This window comes from Corvus hawaiiensis, chromosome 7, assembly GCF_020740725.1.
Source record: "Corvus hawaiiensis isolate bCorHaw1 chromosome 7, bCorHaw1.pri.cur, whole genome shotgun sequence".
Lineage (NCBI taxonomy): Eukaryota > Metazoa > Chordata > Aves > Passeriformes > Corvidae > Corvus > Corvus hawaiiensis.
The window spans coordinates 36,623,387-36,643,423 of NC_063219.1; the positions used below are offsets into that span (position 1 = coordinate 36,623,387).

Genomic DNA, 20,037 nt, shown 5'->3' on the forward strand with positions numbered 1-20,037 from the left:
GCACAGTGTTGGGACCCTGCAATCCAGTGTCACATTCTCATACAGAGTCCTCAGTGTGGTGTGTCCCTCACAGCTAGTAATGAAACTCAATATATAAAATGATATTTTAACATAATTTACCTGCAATGTATTTAAAATTCTCATTTGCTTGTAGCGAGAAACTTTGCCTGCATTAAAATAAATTTCTTCTAAATAAATAGCATAAAATAAAGTAAAAGAAAACTTAATTCAGTTTTTATTGTGGTTAATTTTGTATAGTAGTTGACTTTAAATGTTGTTTTCAAATATTTAAAAGAACTGAGTATATAAGAAAAAATAGGTGATTAAGCTGAGAATTAGTGGTAAAATTCCCCACACTAGACTAGCTGGATGAAGACTCCTTTGCATGTACTAAGTGGTTTTATTCATCTGAATATATAATATGGTTATGACCTTAATTTTTCTTTCTTGCAGGTAGTGGAGAAAGAAGGTTATCTTCTCAAAGCAAAAATAGCAGATGGCGGCAAGAAATTAAGGTATAACACGTGAATGTGACAGAGCCTAAAGGGGCTCCAAGAGAGCTGGAGAGGGACTTTGGACAAGGGCCTGGAGTGACAGGAAAAGGGGGAATGGCTTCGAACTGACCGAGGGCAGGGTTGGATTGGATATTAGGAAGAACTGTGAGGGTGGTGGGCCCCGGCACAGAGTGCCCAGAGAAGCTGTGGCTGCCTCAGTCTATCCACAACTGATGGCATGAATTGGGTACTGGATTTAGGATATATTCCAAGACGTATTACTGTTTAATTCTTTGGTAATCCATATTCATCCAGCATATCCGACTCATAGGAAAATGTGTTTAAATCTGCACATAGCACACTTGACCACTTACACCTTTGTGCACTTGCAAGAGCTCTTTTAAATGGAAAGAAAAAATAGAGAAAAATAACAAAGAACTGAAGTTGTGCTTACCAGCAGACAATTCGTATTCACCATATGAAGCAGATCAATAGTGGGGTTATGAGTATTTCTGTAAATATCAGATGTTATGACCCTTAAATTGGACAGTCAGATTTGATCTGTTGATCTAAAAATAGTTTTTTATCAGATCAGATTTATGATAATGTAGTGCTTTGAAACTGGCTATAGGTAACATATATAATAGCATTTTCTTGAGTTGAATGTTGTATTCTTCTGCTATCAGGGGACATTCTTTCACATGTCCATGTGTATTTTTACTTCTCCCTAGCCCCAGCAGTTTGTCAGTTCTCTAGGGTTGTACCATGAACTCCTGATGTTTAGTGGTTACTTAAACCTTGCTCAGATATTGTTCGTATCTTCCTTGCTCTCCTGTGAAATTTTAATTTAGGAAAAGCACAAAGCATTTGGGACCTTTCAAAATAGACCTGTTACTGAGCTCTGAGTATAGTCAGATCAACATTTTTCTTTCTCAGCTTTATTTTAAGTATTAGGTACCAGAAGGGCACCAGCTAATTCAGAGTCCTCTACATGTGAACTTTGAGCATGTGTGAATAATCTCAGAGTTTTCATTTGACACCATGGCAAAAAAGAAATACAAATGGGCTTCAAAATATGAATGAGGAGAAAGAAGCCCTTCAAACTTCAATAGGCTACATTTCAGATATAATTAGGATGGTGCAACGCCATCAATGTTGATGGAAGATCATTGACAATGTTGACTTTAGACCATTTTTGTTTCTGACAGATATATATTAATATATATTATGTTTTCATAATTAAAAGTCAAGCCTACAAATGAAACATCTTTTACCTCCTGCTTGAATGCCTCACAGATTTTTCCCTTTTTCTTTTTTTTTTTTTAATCTTATTTATAAGGAAAAACTGGTCCACCTCCTGGGTTGTTCTTACTGCTCGGAAAATGGAATTCTACAAAGAATCCAAGCAGCCGGCGTTGGCCAACCTGGTAGGCAATCAACCATCCAATATCCTCAGCCTCCTGGCAACTATTATTTCAATATAAAATGTTTGGTGTTTAGAGAAGACAAATTTAGACTGAGCTGGCAACTTCAAAGGTTTGAGAGCAGCTGAAGGAAAAATGCCTTGATAAACTCTTAATCAGATGTAGTGTATGAGAAGAAATAGGACACAGCATGTCCTTTATTAAGAGATGCATTTCGAGAGTAATTGCAAAGTGAGACAAATGGTGAGTGACTACCCAGTAATGTGAAGGTAACACTTTAAATTAAGGTGCCACTTATAAATGCTTTATTCTTATTTATGAAAATGATCACTAAATGCAGCTACTTCCTCAAATAACGTATTATAAAGTGTGTTATAAAATGCATTAGTAATAAATGCTGAACAGATGATGCGATGAGAATCTGTTGCAAAGGATATTGTGAGGCGTAAATTGTATTAAACCATGCATGTGCATCTTTAATACATGAATTTAAGTTGTTATCTACCATCCTATAAAGTGGCTTATACATTAATAAATAATAATAAATTATTTATAAATGGCACCTTAATATAGGGTGTTACCAAAGCAGAAAACATTATAAGTTAGCAAAGTGATTTTTTATCGCAGTATAAATGTGACATCCACCATATCCCGCTAACCTTCCTGAATATTTCTATGACTCCATCTAATGCAGCTAATGCAATTTCTGTAGCCTGTAGTTACTACAAAGTGAAATTTGCAGTACCTTTTTATTGTGCCCCAAGGAAAGGCCACTGATCTTCGTCTCGGGAGATGTGACAGCTCTGTTGCACGAGCGGTAGCGGCACATGTCCCTTCAGAGCTGGGCACTGCCGAGCCTCAGCGTGGGCAACAAAAGGGAAATTTGGTGGCTCTGTGACACTGTGGGCAGTGAAGGGACAGGTTTGACAAAGCCCTGTTGTGAAAGGCTCTCAAGGCCTGATCGAACCTGCCAAATCTCATTGGCGTGATGGGTGGCCACAAAGGTGCTCTCTTTGGCAGGAGTCACAAACAATAAGTTATTTTTCCTGTGGCAGGTGATGCAAACTGTTCTTCTATAAATCCTAGATCTATCAATGCCACCTGTCATAAAATCAGCCTTGAGGAGCACCTTTTCATGCCTTACATTTTTTGAAAGAAAGTGAGCTTTGTAGAAAAAGAACCCCAGAACTAATAGATGAAACAATAAAAATAAGTAAAGGGTCTTTCTGCTTGTGTTTGCACTAGTCCAGCTGGAAAATACAACTCTGCAGTCATGAAAACAGAGAAACTTGAATTATTATTTTTTTCAGAATCATCTGTTTTCCTTAAAGTTGAATTATATGTTATTAGAAAAAAGAAAAATGTCTAAGGTGAACTTATGAGAACTAGTCTTATAATTTACTAGGTGTCTTACACTTCTCCTTGCTACCTCTTCCCTCTCTTTGCAAGCTCTCACTCGAATTCCAGGAGATAAATGAACTAGTGGAAATCTAATGCACAGGAGGCTAGATTCTGCTCTGAGACTCCTCCACATGGTTAAAATCCTCTTTAGGGTTTTGGATACTAAACTAGACCTGCCTGGAGAATGGGATTTTGGCCCAGCTCTCAAACTGGTTAACTAAAAAAATAGTGGTGTGTTATGAAACAGGACCTTCTGAGAGGTCAGTCCCTATCCCTGAAGCCTCAATGATCACCAGTGCTCACAATCAGTCAGGTAAAATCTGCCTCCTGTGTTTGAAAGAGCACAGAAAAATTGAACCCGTATTTTCCTCGTTATCGGCGAAAAAAATAGAAGTGTGGTGTTTTTTTATTTTATTCCATGCTGGATTTGAACACTGGGAGGTGTGAACTCAATGTTCACTAGGTGAGAAAAATTTGTTAAATTTACATTTTCTGTCTGTTGCATGAAACTTAAACGCAACAGTAAATAAACAAATTGAGTAAAGCTTGAAAACAACAAGCACTGTCAGTTTTCAAAATCCTATAATCCAATTTCCTAAACCCAAATTTTGCACATCAAAAAAAGCTAAACTGGCATGTTTATCTCATCTGATAAAGTAAATGCAATGCTTACTTCCTCTGTAAACCACTTAACCAGATTTATTTTTGGTAGTGGAAAAGGACTAATACAAAAAAAGATTCATTAGAAGCTGTTTGTTTACTGATTTTATTTTTCCAGTTTTAGTTTACTTTGGAAAAGGGGGAACTCACCCATTAATTAAATAATGTAAGAGAAGTGACGTTCATATAAGATAGTATGAATTATAACAAAGCATTTTTATTGTTAGCAGGAAAATGATGTGACTTAACAAAAAAGATTAATGTTCCTTTGTATTCTAAAGACATTGATTCATTAATTATTAATTATTAAATACTGTACTTGGAGCAAAAATTTAGACTAAGACAGCATCGTTATAAGAGGAATGATATTTCACAAAACAAAGGCAACATGAGAGAGGGAAATGAGAGCCCCTCTAATCACACCTCTTTTCATGACTATAGGACAGCATTTAGAGTGATTTAAAATTATATTGGCCTAAATCTTTAATAATGTTTTAATCAAAGAACTGGCAATAGCTAAAAGGAGGTTTTGCTGTTCCTGTGTACGACTGTAGTTGCAGGACTCACTGTGGCAACTTTGCTGTTGCTTTGCATGGAGAGGGCTGGGATCCATTGTTTTGCTTTCTGGTGAAGTTGGTGACAAAATCTGGAGTTATTGGAAGTAATAGAGCACAGCAATTAAAGCACACCAAGGAGAGATTCAGAAAATGAGATTGTTTACAAATACTACTGAAAATGCAGGTTTGCATCCCATGTAGCTAAATTATTAGCTTTTGCTGCTGCCTTGATCATTTGTGGTTCTGGCTCTAATACACTTTTCTTTTTACACTATCCTTATGAATTGGACTAACTCTTTATTTTAAATTAAGGACATTGTGATCTAAATGAATCACAGCTCCGTTCTTCCTTGCCAACGTTAAATTCTATTATCAGCTGGTCTTTCTGACCAAGAAAATGTAGTCAGTTTATTCCCTCAGATAGTTTATTCAACAGAGGTTATTTTAACCTCAGGTTATTAGCCCATCTGCAAAGTAATTTAGTGAGTGAAAACGCTGCTGAAATCCATATTCATGTTTAGGAAGACTTCATCTTAGCAGACACTTGTATCAATTTACAGCATAACCCCCTCCAACAACATTGATATAACATAATTGCTCTGACTGCAAAACACAAAGCAAGGACGTGGAGAGCTCAGGCTTCCCAGTCACCTTAACTTACTCTCTCCCAGTGTCTCTGGGTGTTGCATAAGCTGGAAAGCCAACTACGTAGGAGGGAAATGTTTAGGCCAGAATGAATTTCCCCTGTAGATTTCCTGGAGTTCTGATGGATTTCAGTGGGTGCTCTCCAGGTGTGCAGCAGAAGAGTGATGGGCAGATTCAGGCTCGATGGATCTGAATGATTTAGCATGGAATTTTCATGAGAAGCTTCACATTCTGTGCCATACCCATGAGTTCGTAGACACACTGTCATCAGAACTGAAATTCTCCAAGGGATAAGTTTTCATAGAATCATAGAATGGTTTGGGTTGGAAGGGATCTTAAAGATTATTTTGTTCCACTCCCCTGCAATGAGCAGGGAGACCTTCCAATAGACCAGGTTGCTCAATTCATATTTATTTCCCCCAGAGAAAAAGAGACTGACTCAAATAATTATTGCACATAGCAGAAGTGTGCTCATCTTTCCAACACCACAAGCATCCCATCCTTTCTGGAGAGGGAGATGCTCATGCTTGTACTTTTCTCCTGCTTATTACAAAATCAGAGCTGTAAACAAACTCCAAAGTACTGCAACAGCAACAGAATTATACTGTGTGCTCAGTGGGTGCACAGAATGGTCCAGGTTCTGCTGTTGCATATATTTTTGTACAGTCATAGAAATTAGAAATGGTAAAATCCTGTAGAGTTCACTATTCCATCTTCCTGCAAAGCCTCTCTAGGCTTTTCATTGTTTTTTCTCCCTTCAGTGTTCCATGACACTTTTCCTGAGGAAAATATTCTGTAGCCCAGTAATGTTCTCTATCAAAAAACTATTTCTGTTTCTTTGTCTACATGTTCTTTTAATCTCATCATGTGTTTCCAAAATTTCTCAACTCTTTCTGCTGGCGGAATAAAGCTTCCCTTCTTTGTTAAAGTGTTTTCAGACTCAAACTATCCTTGTGGGTAATTTTTTTTCAAAGAAAGCCAGATTACCCACTTTGAGAAGCCCGTGTTGTGTGTTCCTGATGGGTTGCAGAGCTGCCTGTGTGGTGCAGATCTGGGTGTTGCATGGAGTCCTGGAGAGGATCTAGGCCCCATAGCCCTATCTATCAAAGTATTGGAATATTGAAAACTCATTCATTTCCTCCACAATTTGAATTATTTTTTGCATTAATATATCAGTGATGGGGTTTTTTTCCAATGTTTTAATTTTTGCCATGCAAATATTAGCTGACTAAATTTCACAACATCTTTGTAAAATCAAGTCTCAATGCTGCAGTTTTGATCCGTTATTAAAAAATTGGAAAGACTAAGCTCCTGTCAGAGGCCAGGCAGGAAATTTGAGGCAGAGGTGGGGAAAAAGAAATCCAAGCTCTTTTCTTCCAGTGGTTTAACCACAAGAACATCCTTCTGTTTTGAAGAGTACATTTCTTCTATTAAAAAAATTAATAATAATAAAAAAAAGGAACAAAGACACACAGAACTGTCAGTTTAGTGGAGCTTAACCATCGTGGTTTTATGGTTTGGCAAATGGAGAACATAATTACAACTCCAGTACTGAAAACTTCTGGAGACTATGCCTGCAAATCACTTGACCAGGATATCTTTGCTTCTTTTAACCTAAATAGGTTCTTTTCCTCCCATCTCAAAGGCATCCTGGAGAACACACATACTTTAGCCTTTAATAACGATATCAGAGACATTCAGTGAACAGACTTTGGAAAGCTGAATCTGTGGCTGATGCTGGACTGGCTGCTCTTAACACTACACAGTCTCTTTTCTGTATCACTAGCAATATTTTTAAGGTAACTATGGCTTAAGAGCAGCAGAGAAAATAGTTGCATCAAGCTGATTAATTTAATTATGTGGCTATCGCTCCACTTCTTCCCCAAAAGGGAGTTAGTGGTGCTTTGTACTGTTAACAGCAGTATTTTTCCTGTTGAGTGGGATGTGCAGCAACCCAATCTACAAAGCCTCCTCTGAACTACATGTGCTTTGCCAGAACTGCTGCACAGGGAGAGTCCCTGGAGAAGGAGCTTCAATGGCAAATGAGGATTATTGTGCTTTACACCAACTCCCAGCAACGTAAATGATACAGGCAAACAAATCTGCTCTTTGAATTACATGCATCCATATGGAGGAGCAGGGGAGGCAGAGCTGTGTCACTCTAGGATGCGTGGACTGACACAGAGAGGTATCAGCCCTCGTGTTGAGCTCTTTCTGGGTGTCACACATGCCCTCAAAGCCTTTTCTTCTTTTTTTTTTTTTTAGGAGCAAGAAATGATAATTTGTTTGGAGAAAGGAGATAGCTTGTCTCAGAGATACGATATGTGTTCTTGTCTAATTTCTGTCCTTTCCAGTTGCATCAGTTTAAATTTGCATTTGGAAAACCCACAAAATTTTTCCTTTAAACTCAATGACTCTTCAAGAGGTTTGGCAAAGTAAGCATTGAAAATAGCTGGTCCATGTGTCTGCATTTGTGTTTTGATCTACTATATGTTATACTAGACTGTTTTTTAAAGCATTTAGTTTTTTAAAATTATGTTCTGATCTCAGAACCTTATTTCTTACTAAGACACCCCAAGAGTGGTTATTTAACAGTACCAGGGTATATAATGAGTTCTTTTCAGTAATATCAGCAGCTGTGCTACAACAATCTGTCACCTTAACCTGATTTATTCTTGTTTTATCTGATAACTGTCTCTATTTGTGAAAAGTCAGGCCATATTCATGTTGATTTTTTTTCTTTTTCCTTTCCAGAAACCGGGATATAAACCTGAGTGTGTGGATTTGTGTGGTGCTCGCATTGAGTGGACCTCAGAGAAATCCAGCAGAAAGAATGTCTTTCAGGTAAGAGGCAAAGCATTCCACTGCTCATTTAAGTCTGAACTCTGTGAAGAGGTAGGTTTTATTTCCTTGGTTTTAATAACTAGAGCCTGATTTAATACAGCATTTTTCTTACCAGTACAGCAGTGTAACACTTTATCCAGCATCAGTTTACTATTTTTCTAAGAGAAGGATTTCTGATGACTGAGTCTCCTAAACACTTGAGAACCTGTTGATTTATTGATTAATGCTCTATATTCAATTTGTTTTTAAAACTTAGTAGGTAATTGCTTTGGGTTCAGGCCTAGAATCTTGACCTAAAGGACTTCCATAAACACAACTTCTTCAAACTGCTTATACAAGCACGGCTCCAACGCAGTGCGGTTACTCTGTTTATTTTTATTGCTGCTCAGGGTCCTCAGACGGTGATGACCCAGGTTCACTTCTGTGAGGGGAGGGGAGGATTTTAAAAGAGCCAGAAGAGAAGGACATGTATTTCTCACAGGACTATTCTTCATTGATGGAAAATAATATTATTTAATTCCTTCATCCAAATCCCATTGAATTGAAAGGGAGGATCAAGGCCCAAGAAGATGAAAGGAGGGGAAAAGCATTACTGCAAGGTTAACATTCCAGGATCTAGGGGCTAAAATAGTTTATTGCAACATCTTCAGGTTTTGGACATAATCCAGCTCCCATGAATATCAGTAGAAAGGATTTGTTGTATTTTTCTGTTTCACTAAATGTTGCATCAAGCCACATCAAAATATTATTCTCTATGAGCCGAGTTGTTTCCCAGAGTTCTAACATTTAAAATGTTTAACAATACAAGCAATAAAGGAGGGAGATACTCAGAAAGGAACATGTCAGGGTCAAGATCCTGTTAGTTACCAGAGAGTCCTTTGGCATCATCACCAATGAAACATGCTGGAGGAACCAACTGTGTCTGGATCTGGGCTTGAAGAAAAAAAAACACTACACATAAAAACCCCCTAAGGGCCTGTACATGGCTTCTTGAAAAGAAACCTCTTTGGGTCAACTGGGTGTTACAGAGGCTTTTTCAAGGTTTATTTTTCTAGATATCTATCTAAAGCATATGCAATATTTAGAAATATTCCTCTTTTCCAAGACAGGGAGACTTATGCTTCTATACCCCCCACATCTTTCAGGTTGTCTTGAGACAACAGTTGGGGCTTTGTCATTTCCTAGGTATTTTTAGAATAAATATTTTGGTTTCGCTGTCAATCTTCAGTTTTTTCGCTTGGAATGTGATTAAGTATAACCTTAGCTTTCACTCCTGCAACCCCCTGAGCACACTGACAGGTCTTCTGAGCTTCTAGGGTTTATTTCTCATTTTGCAGTAAGCAAAATTCCTGTTTGGAAACGCGTTTCGGAGCAGTGATTCATTGCAGCTAATACATTTCCAACGTGAAGACAAACGAAGCTCTGTTATTGATTTACCAAACTGGTGGTACGAAGGCTCTGCGATGCATTTTCTTCTCACTTCTGTTCGTGTGAGGTGTAACTCCACTGAATCAGAATAATGTGAGAAAGGAAACTCATGCACTACTGTTTGAACCCATTAAAATGTGTCTTCATCAAGCCAATAAGTGAGTGGGAGAGACATTAAGAACTAAAAGCATGGGAGGAAGGACATATGTTAAGACACATTTTGAAAAGGGATGGAGCATTGTTTAGACAGAGAGCTACAAGAAGATTGTGCCAGATGGTAAGAGCGAAAGAGGAGAAGGCTTTGGCACCAGTAGTGGTGACATTTTGGGAAAGGAAGGGACTGAACGAGACTGGTGCTACATGAGCAGATAGAGTGGGAAGGGGACTGGAGAGGGAGGGAAGATTTGTGAGATAGTCTGGAGGGAATCCAAGGCGAGTTCGAAAGCGGAGAGGTCAGTTTGTACCTGGAAACTGAATATTTCAAGAAACACTTCTTCTGATCTACTTATCCCTCGTGGGTGGGAATAAAATTGATAATGTGCATCTACTTAATCATAGGTTTGTTCAAATGAAAACAATATGGGTAACTTTCTTTAATCCTTTTTTTTTTTTGCAACCTAAATATAGATGCATTGCATTGCTCTTTGATTGAATGCGCTAGCTGCTTAACTCTGAAATGATCAGAAATAAGTATAATTATATCTTCAAAGTGTGGCATCAAAACATAGTTGGCATTTTGTTTCATTACTTTCTAATAAAATCTTTTTTCCTGATTCAAACAGAGCAATGGTTGCTTTGTGTTAATGTGTTGTATTAGGAGTAGGTGCAGAATTTTGAGTTTGATTTAGCCAGGGTGCTCAATTTGAGTTCATGAATAAATAGAAAAAGACTATTGAAATTTTGGGTTGAAGAAAAAGAAGGAAATCTTGGATTTAAAATCTAAGCAGATGACAGTTAATGGATAGCAGCAAGGAGCTGGAGCATAGGAGTATTATGAAGAAAAACTAATTGGAAACATGATCGATGCAGAGTGAAAAAAAAAAAAGAGGAAGTTGCAAGTAAATGACATTCAGACAGGAAAATTTGGGTTTCTGGTCTTGATCATGATGTTTTCAGCAGTGTTACTCCTCTCATTTTAATTGAGCTACTCCCTTTTTAACAGGATAAGTCTGATCTGTCTCACACTATTCAATTTGTGCATGCAATCTATTTCTGTTCTTGATGAACACATTATGTGGGGGTTTTTCTCCCTCAACTTTTCCTTAATAGCAACTGAAAATATGCACATCTCATAAAAAATAACCTCCTGATTTCCTTTCCTTTCTTTTATTGATGATGTAGCTGGCACCAAGGGAGAGACCTGGTTAGAAACAGCTTCCCATGATGTGGAGAAAGGTAGCAGTTTGCAGTGAGACATGATGCTGTTTGTTCTTGCTGGCTGAGTGATGTGATGCAGTAGGTCTTCATCGAAGGAGTGCTAAATAAAAGAAGATTTATGTTCAAATCACATGCTTTAAATATTTCTGCTAAGTGCTAGTTTGCTCTTTGGTGTTTAGCCTGAAATTTAAAGCACTGAGGATTAAAAGGATTACAACATAATCTTAAATAATCCTAAGTGTCATTTACAGAGAGATGGTTGTAATAACTAAATAAAACCATGTTAAGGGATGGCAGTGTTGTCAGTCAGCGACTGGAACAGAAACAGCGCCTATGTCACTGTCGTTCTCCTCTTGCCTCCTTTGGCTTAGTTTGATACTGGGTAGGTGTGTTTTGATGTGGGTTATCAATAAAGAAGATAACTTAATGGGCTGCTTTTCAGGCAGTACTGATATGGCTGTTGAAACATCAGTAACTAGGATAATTTGCAGATTTTTTTCCCAATATTCCATATTCTTTAGTTCTAGTAAACTTTTCAACTGGATCTTATTCTTTCCCCTGTTTCACTCAACCTCTACTCTAAGTCAAACATGGAAGTTTGTGCTCCAGAAGACTCCATGGAAGATGTGCTCTTGACCTCTGGATTTTTAATTCTGGGGGTTCATTAGCACAAAGTCCTGTGGTTGTACACTGTTTCCTTGAAGAGGTTTCGGGAGATTTCTCTCAGATAATTCAAAAAGAAAAGGAAAAATAGGAGAGAGGTGAAAAGTACAAAAAAGGTTGCAAACAGCACATTTATGAATTGGTGAAGCTGCTTTCTTCTCTTAATAGCACTTAATTCATTTAACTAACAGGCGTTTTTTGGTTTCTTCAGTCATAATTTTACCCTGTTCACCAAGTTCACTTTTAGGAAGGTTTCATATGAGGAATTTCTGGATTTCTATGGCTGGGCACTTGCCACAGTTCTGGTGTGATACCGTTTCTTGTTTCAATGCACTGCAGCTGTAAGAGGTTACTTAATCACACACAACTAAGAAGTGTAAGTGTTACAAACAGAGAAAGCTGTGTAAGACCTACAGTATTTCAACAGCGAAACAGCTGAAAGTACAACTGCACCTATGTGTAATATGAAAGAATTTATCTTGCAGCTGTTTCATATATAATAACATTTATGGTGCTGATCCTGGATAAGTCCCTTGACCTTGAGGCTCTCCAGCTTTGTCCAGGCGCATAATCTGAATGATAAGGTATTTTGTTCTACATACCGTAGGATCAGGATAGTGTCTGGATGCCTCCCAGCAATGATTTAAATCACCACTTTTTGCCATGGGAGGGATCATTTTTGTTTCCAAGATCTCTCTAGAGGGAACGCTGAGAGCGCAATGTGGAGGGGCTTGGGTTGGAAGTGGTATTTGGGTTTCTTCGTGTGTTTTTAAATAAAAACGTTGCACAGAGGAGGGAAATCTAAACAAGCCACCTTGCAGTCTTATGGTGGTCCTTATCAGCAGCTGGAGCATGTTCCCACCCAAAACCTATCCCAGAGTTAGTGTCGTTTCCTGAGCCTGAGAGGACTCTTGCTTCAGCTCCACCGAGTCGTGCAGGAACCTTTTCTGGCTTTGAATTTGCTGTGCATTAGATGGAACTCCTGTGATCTTAAATCATGATTTTGTCCACTTCTGGACCTCACTGCTGTGACTGGGGTTTAATTTCTATCCCAGAAACTGCCTAGTTAAAAGGCTTTGCCACGTCACACCACCACATTAGGTGGTGTCAGCAAGAGGTCCTTTAACTAAAAAAATGATAATTAATTAAAAAAAAAAAAACCCAAGAAATGGTCTTCATCATCTTCAAAAGAAGTGGTGGCAGAAGTTCAAGGGAGGTGACACCCCTCTTTGAGCACCTGGAGTGCCAGAACAAGGAAATGGTTTCCCAGTGCCTGAAGGCTGGGTTAGACGGGATATTGGGAAGGAATTCTTCCCTGTGAGGGTGGTAAGGCTCTGGCACAGGGTGCCCAGAGCAGCTGTGGCTGCCCCATCCCTGGAAGTGTCCAAGGCCATGTTGGACGGGGCTTGGAGTGGAAGGTGTCCTTACCCATGGAATGAGATCAGTTAAGGTCCCTTCCAATCCAAACCATTCTGTGGTTTTTACATAAGTACTCTCTTTTTATTGCTGTAAAGTGGGAGATCTTGAACACAACAATGTGGAACAGCCTCACAGTTGTGTTTCTAGTTCTCTCTTCTAACTGTTTTGTTAATGACCTTACTGGCAAAGCTCCTGCCAAAATATTCAGTAAAACCTAATCAATGAAAGCACAAAATCTTCTGACATCTCCATATATCTACTATTGTCTTTTGTAACATAAATCCAACAAAACCCATGAATACATTTTTTTTTTCATTTATTCAGTTGTCTTTTTTCTTAATCTCTTTCATTTTGAAAGTCACATAAGATTTAATGCATTTTTTGGTGATCAAAACAGGAAAGTAAGAGTGAGAGTACCTAGTGTAAGAAGAAAACCAGCCTTGATTGTGAGGAAAGTTTTGCAGGAAGTAGAAAATTTCACACAATATGCATTTTAAACCTTATACAATCGAGAAGTCACCTTGGCTTCTAAAAACTTTAATATGATACTTTAAGGTGATGAGCAGGAGAGACCTTTAGAGATCCTTGGTAATTTTATTTTTTATTATTTATTTTATTTTTTGTGTCTGAAAAAAGGCAGATTTAACTGTAACCATTTCACCTGTGTTGACAGTAGCTGCTCTTGAGACCCAAGGAGGTGTTGAGGTGACCCTGGTTAGTAAAGAGCACAACAGGCAGAAAAATCAGCCCAGAAAGGAAAAGATCCTTATCTAACTGAGATTAAGCAAGATCCTGGTAACTGGAGCACTCTGGAATATGCAGTTCTACCCTTGCCTCAGAAGTGGGGTGAGAAATGGTCAGACTTTCACCTTCTCTCACCAGTGTCTCGGTCTTCAATCTGATGTTACTCATGCTAGCCCGAAGAGAGCATATGAAAAATGAACTGGAATTCAGATTGCTCAGTAATCATGGACACAGAAATTCTTGATGAGATTCATGTTCTAAGGAATAGCAGGTAATAAAGCCAGTTTCCCCAAAAAAAACATGATGAAAAGAGAGATATCTGTCATTACTCCTGTGATACAAGAAAAGCTTTGCGCTTTGGACAGGAACACACAAACTGTAAGGCCTTGGACTTCATATGTGTAAAACACCTTAAAGGAAATGAAAAAAACTTTAATATATACCAAAATATTTCAATATTTTGATATTTCAGTACTTGAGCTATAATCAATTTGGAAATAGACAAGGAATCAGCAGGAGGGCACTTGGCTGACAGCAGTGTGCATTTAACAAGTTTGGGAAACTGAGTCTCCAACCTCTATAGTAGAATTTCAAGGAACTTCTCTATCTATTTAACCTTTGTGATGGAAGTTCAAGGATTTCAAGGAACATCAACTTTATTCATAAAATGGACAAACCAAGAAGTTAAGGTAGAGGTGCCACACAGTTAATCTTTTTCTCTCACTTTCTGTAGTTTCTGAGTCTGCTTTGGGGTAACACAACCCCCTGAGTTGTGTCAGAAAGGCCTTGCATATTTCGTGGCTAGAGAACCAGAACATTAATATTTTGTTATTATGATTATTAAAAGAAAAAATTTAAATCCTAATTACCTGTTTTTTAATGATGTGAAAAAGTTGTTACTTTTCCAGCAATAATGAGGTCCACTCCTGATAAGCAATATTTTGTTAACTTGGCTTCTTGAAGAAAGATTCAAAATTCTCGAAGTGGTTGATTTGTAGCTAAATATGATCTTACCTAGGCAGGTAGTTTTTTTTTTTCCCAATTACTGTCCTAAAAAAAAATTCAGGGAAAAAAAAAAAATCTCTTGAAAAGTGTAACTTCAACAACTCATGGAGGTCTTGGAAAGGCTTGAAAGCCCTGGGCAGAGTGCTGTGGTGCTGCTGTCTGTGGCACTGCACATCACCTCTGTGGTACCCACTGCAGGCCGTGGCCTGGGGTCTTCCTAAATGCTGGAGAACTCCAAAATCCAATTGAAAAGCAATCCTAAATTTTCCATGAAACCAGGCTGATTTAAAAACCTCACAGCCTGTATTCCTCCAGTGTGACATTATGGGTACATAGAGGTCTGTCTGCTAAAAGTGATTATTATAATAGCTCACCACGCTTTTTAAGAGCCCCTCTTTTGGCATATCCAAGTGCTGATACGTGAGTGCCTGTGATAGATACGAGTGTCTGTGTGTGCTCATACACATGTGCCTCTCAAGAAATTATCTGAATCACTTAGCCTGTGACAGCCACGCTGCAGCTTTCACAAGTGCAGATGTTATTTGTCCATCAGAAAAGAAAATATTTATTTCAAGCCACAGGCATTTTCTGTGCTGCAGAAATAAAACATAGCAGCAGTTAATGCTTAATGTGCGTGTGACATAATTTTGTCAGGGACAGAAGCACGGCTGAGCACAAGGACCTGGGACAAATCTGTAAGGGAAGAGGAAGCACCGTGTGCCTTGGAAAACGCCGATCCCACACGAGAAAGCAACCCGGGCAGCGTGACAGAGGAGCAGCTTATTTTTCCCATTGTTTTTTTGGCCGAACTCACAGAGGGTTGTGCGGTTGGGGAGGGGGGGGGGGGGGGGGGGGTGTGCGATATTATTTTGTTTTGCAGCTGAAGGAGCGAGCGGCGCTTTGCAGCAGCTCCCGCATGCGAAATGGGCTGCAGCCTCTGCTGCATTATTCATAAACATATTGCTGCCATCTCGTGGGCAGCGCACGGGCGGGCAGGGATGCGGGCAGGGATGCGGGCAGGGATGCCCAGTCTGTGCCCGGTGCCACCAGGGCTCTCCCTTTCCCCCACGGACTCACCCTGCAGGACACGGGGTGCAGGTCACTCTGCACCCACCATGGTGACACCGAGTATTTTTTTTTTAAACATCTTTCAGCCCGAATCGGCGCCTGGCTGAGTAATTCAGGCTATTAACTGGTGTAGTGGAAGGTGTCCCTGCCCAGGGCAGGGGGATTGGACTAGGTGGACTTTAAAAGTCCCTTCCAACCCAAACCATTCTACAATTAACCTTCGTTTAACTGGTTTCTGAATCAACTAATATATCTATATCTATACCTATATCTATTTTTTTGTTGTTTTTTGGTCAGGAATAATGCCTCCATAAACCTGTTATTCCTTAGGTAGTTCATTTATGTTTTAAAATGGTGATTATCTTCTGATCAGCTGATAAGGAAAAGGTGTAAATGACTTCACAAGGACGAGCTGGTTCAAGATAAAGCTTGCAATGATATTCAGTAGGGTGAACTTGATAAAGAACCTCGGATGTGAGCGTGGCCCTTGGTGCTGTGTTTTGTGTACTCATGACCTGGGGAAAATGGTATTTTCTTAGTTCTGGCAATCAACAGCTGAAAGGAAAACGTAAGAAAAGCAAAAGAAACCTGGATTTCCTGATTCTTTAGTATTTTAAGGTTTAGCGCTTCTCCTAAGTGAAAATAGTTTAATTAATTTAAGAGCATTATGATTTTTCACAATTTTTTTTTAACTTAAAGTAAGTTAATATGAAGAAAAAAAGTATCTTGATAGGTGCCCAAGCATTCCCTTAATTTATCAAACTCTTGGGGAAAAAAAAAAAACCAAAAAAAACAAACAAAGAGCAAAATGAATCCTAAATGAACTCACTCAGAGATAATCAAATCTGACTTGTTTACATGTTTGGTGCTGGTATTTCTGTATTCAGCCACTACATTTTTTAAAATCTTGGCGAAGCCACTTGACTCCATTTTTTTGTGTTTCTCTTTAATGACTGAGGCAGATATTTGGAACTGGCTGGGCATGGGGAGCCTTGGCTGTCTTCTCTCTGAATTTGTGTGCAGAGGGATGCCAGAGGAGAGGTTTGGAATTCACATTTTTTTGTGTAGGAGTGATTTCTTTGCTGAGAGGATGTTTTCTGGATGCTTCAAGGTGTTATATGGACAATGGGAGGCAATTTAAATGCGAGGGGAGAACTGCAGGCAGTGAGCTGCCCTCTCTTTTAGACACTACACCTCTGGTTTTCAGCAGAGCAGGAATTCCTAAACTGTGATTCATGGACCACTAATGGGATGGGGAGACTTTTTTGAAATGGTAATGCATTACCCATAGTAGTCGGCCTGAGAAGACGTTTAAGGTAGTTCCCAGATGAAAGGAAAACCCACAGGAACGTTTTCCACAAGGGACCCTGACTTTTCAAACCTCCTCCTCAAGTTTATTGATTTTGAGGATGCGCCTCCAATTGATCCTAGTTAGAGACTTTTTTTATGTGGATTATGAGAGTTGTTAGAAATTTGAGATTGAGTTCAAGGGCTAGATTTTTTGAATTCTGGAGTGTTGGGGTTTTTTACTGTTATGAGGTTTTATCATTTATGGGGCTTTTTTTATTTATTATTTTTTACTTTTACTTTCATAACCTCTACTCTGATTTGGGGTAAATAAATTCCTAGGAATTTCAGCCACTACCTCTGCAATTGCATCCATAAAACACAGTGATCCAAGAAGTTTAGCAAACGTTTTCTTTGGCAAACAAAGTTGCAGGGAGGGGATGTGGTTTGTTTACCATTTCATTTAGAAATAGTCTATCAAACTTCAATTTTCAGACAACTTTAACACTTAAAATCCAGAGCACTTCAGTCACCCCCCCCATTTATTTTTTTTTTTGTCCTGATAATAGTGGTGATTGCTACAAATATATTATCATTTGAAATTTTAGTATACTTAGAATGTGTTTAGCCTCCCCCAAGTCAGAGTAGACTGTCACAGATTGAGCTTTAAACTAATTTTTCAGGAGGCAAAGTGTGCATTTGTATACGTGAATATTTGCATGAGAGCACATTTTAATTTGGGAAAATGGGAGCCAATTACTGTGATTCTCTTAAGTAATAGAATAATTATTATTATTTTCTATTATTTGTACATAGTCATCACTAGGTGGAGGCATACTTTACATATTCTATTGAACATGTCATCTGTTATGGGCTGAGATGAATTGCACTGATACTGTAAAGTTAAGTGAATGATCCCATTTTTACCCTGAACTGTTGAAATAACCTGTTACCACCCCGTGCCCAGCTCTCAAGCAGACTAAGCAGACTCGTGTTTTGACCACTTCTGCTGCTGAAGAACAATTAAAACTGGATAATTTTTAATCATGTGCTGCCAGAAATGCCTTGAATTAATTCAGAAAAATTGTTAATGTGTGATAAATTTAAAAGGAGAAAACAGAGCGAGGCCATGGAGCAAGAGATTGAAAGGAAAAATATCTATTTATTTGAATACCCTATCCTGCAGTACTTAAATCAATATAGAGTGGATTGGCTGGGGGTTTTTACCTCTCTTTTTAGTTATGGTATCAAAGTCCCTTCCCAGTCCATCCCTATCTTCCTTATGGGGTTGCCTGTTATAGACTGTACATGTTGGATTTTGACTGAGGGTTGCAAGACCTACCTCCATCGATGTTAATACACTAATTTCACCCAAACTCTCCTGATTTACACCAGGGTAGGTCATACACATCTGTGCAGGTGTAAGTAGTACCATGACTACGCTTCTTTCCTGTGTTTCTGAGCTGATAGGGTGGAGTCTGAGCGAGGTGGTCTTGGCTGGCACAGCCCAAGTTCTCTTTGAGAGGCTACAAAAGCAAACTTTTGGGTGTGAATGTGGGAGTCTGAGATAAGAGCTGTATTTCTCCACACTTGGAATACTGTGTTATGACTCTGCAGCTTTTAATACCCCCTGGCTTTTACTGTTGGAGAAACAAGACTCACGTGACAGAGATTACAAAGAGAATATGTAGTTTATTGAGGAAATAATCCTCATCTTTTAGGGCATGACACACATTGTCTCCTAACCACTCTGAGAAAAGTGGGGTAAATACATTTTTGCATCTTTGTCATTCCAAGAAATTTCAGAGAATGGAGTCAGGATTGTAGAGAGATTTCCTGAGCTTTGAAGCTTCTTACCCCTAAAATGTCACAGGGGCCATTGCTGTGACTCCCAACTTTGTCACCTGACTCGGGATGCTCTGCCCCTGCTGGATCTGGGCTGCTCCATCCCCTGGGATAGAGTCAACCAGTTCCACCCTGGGAAAAGACCCTTTCATGAAGTGTAACAGGCAGAGCTTTAAAAACACTGTAGTGCACCTGAAACACTTGTGTTTGGTTTGCTGTTCAGTTTTTTTTTCCCCTGTATATTCTTTTTTTTTTTTTTTTCTTTTGATTATTTGGAATCACACTTTTAATAATTATATTCACAATCTGAAATAAAATAAACATTGTGTTTAGTGATCAAGGAATTGCCAACCAGCACTCAGGAAAGTATGTCCAGCAATTTATCAACGTGTAGAAAATAATTATAGCAATATTTTGAAATGCATTGGTTGTAGTTTTGTTTTGATTTATAGAAAGTAAATAATCAGTTTTGATTCTTCTGTTTCAAATGACTTTTTTGGAAGTAAGGCTTTTGAATAAGAGTCCCTCAAACCAAGCTGTTACTCCTGGGAAATTCTCTAGTGGTATGTTACTGGCATTTGAAAAATGCACACCTTCTGAGAAAAAACAGGAAAATTCTGTCAGACAGACTGATGGGAATTCCCAAGTTTGGATATGCAAGTCCTGTTGGAAAACAATGGCAGCACAATTCAGCTAGGGCTGCAGTTGGAGTGAAAAGGAACATGTTTTCACCATTGCGCACATTTTTCTTCTTTTTCTTTTTCCTTTTTCTTTTTCTCTTTTTATTTTTTTTGTGTGTGTGTGTATTTTGTTTTGTTTTGGATTTTTTTTGTTGTCGTTCTGGAAACAAATATTCTATATGATCAGTTAAAAAGTGCAAAGTAAGGAAAGAGAGAGAGTGTAATGTGTGTCGGAACATAACATAGACTTTACCCATGTAGAAAAGTGTGAAGAAATATGGTAAAATTGAATGTAAACAAAGAAATGGGGAAAATGAATGTGGGAGTGAAGAACTGTGTGCAGGGAGTAGGAAGAATGTAATCCAATAGTAGAGATCAAAGGAAGGGAAGCCAATTTTCTCAAATATTCCATAATAACTTCAATGCAGCGAGGTAAAGGATCTGAACAAAGGGTCAAAACACCACAAATGGGGGAAAAGAGAAAACATTACATACA

The 20,037-nt window shown here is 38.6% G+C and overlaps 1 protein-coding gene across 2 annotated transcripts in view; it reads left to right on the forward strand.

The window, feature by feature from the left end:
* Window positions 1–20,037, forward strand: part of ARHGAP15 (Rho GTPase activating protein 15) — a 320,933-nt gene that overhangs the window by 49,047 nt on the left and 251,849 nt on the right. For both annotated transcript variants that reach the window (XM_048309957.1, XM_048309956.1), the window contains 3 exons: window positions 454–515; window positions 1,834–1,921; window positions 7,936–8,025. In XM_048309957.1, coding sequence (XP_048165914.1) covers window positions 454–515; window positions 1,834–1,921; window positions 7,936–8,025 — 240 coding nt within the window. The remainder of the gene's footprint in view (window positions 1–453; window positions 516–1,833; window positions 1,922–7,935; window positions 8,026–20,037) is intronic.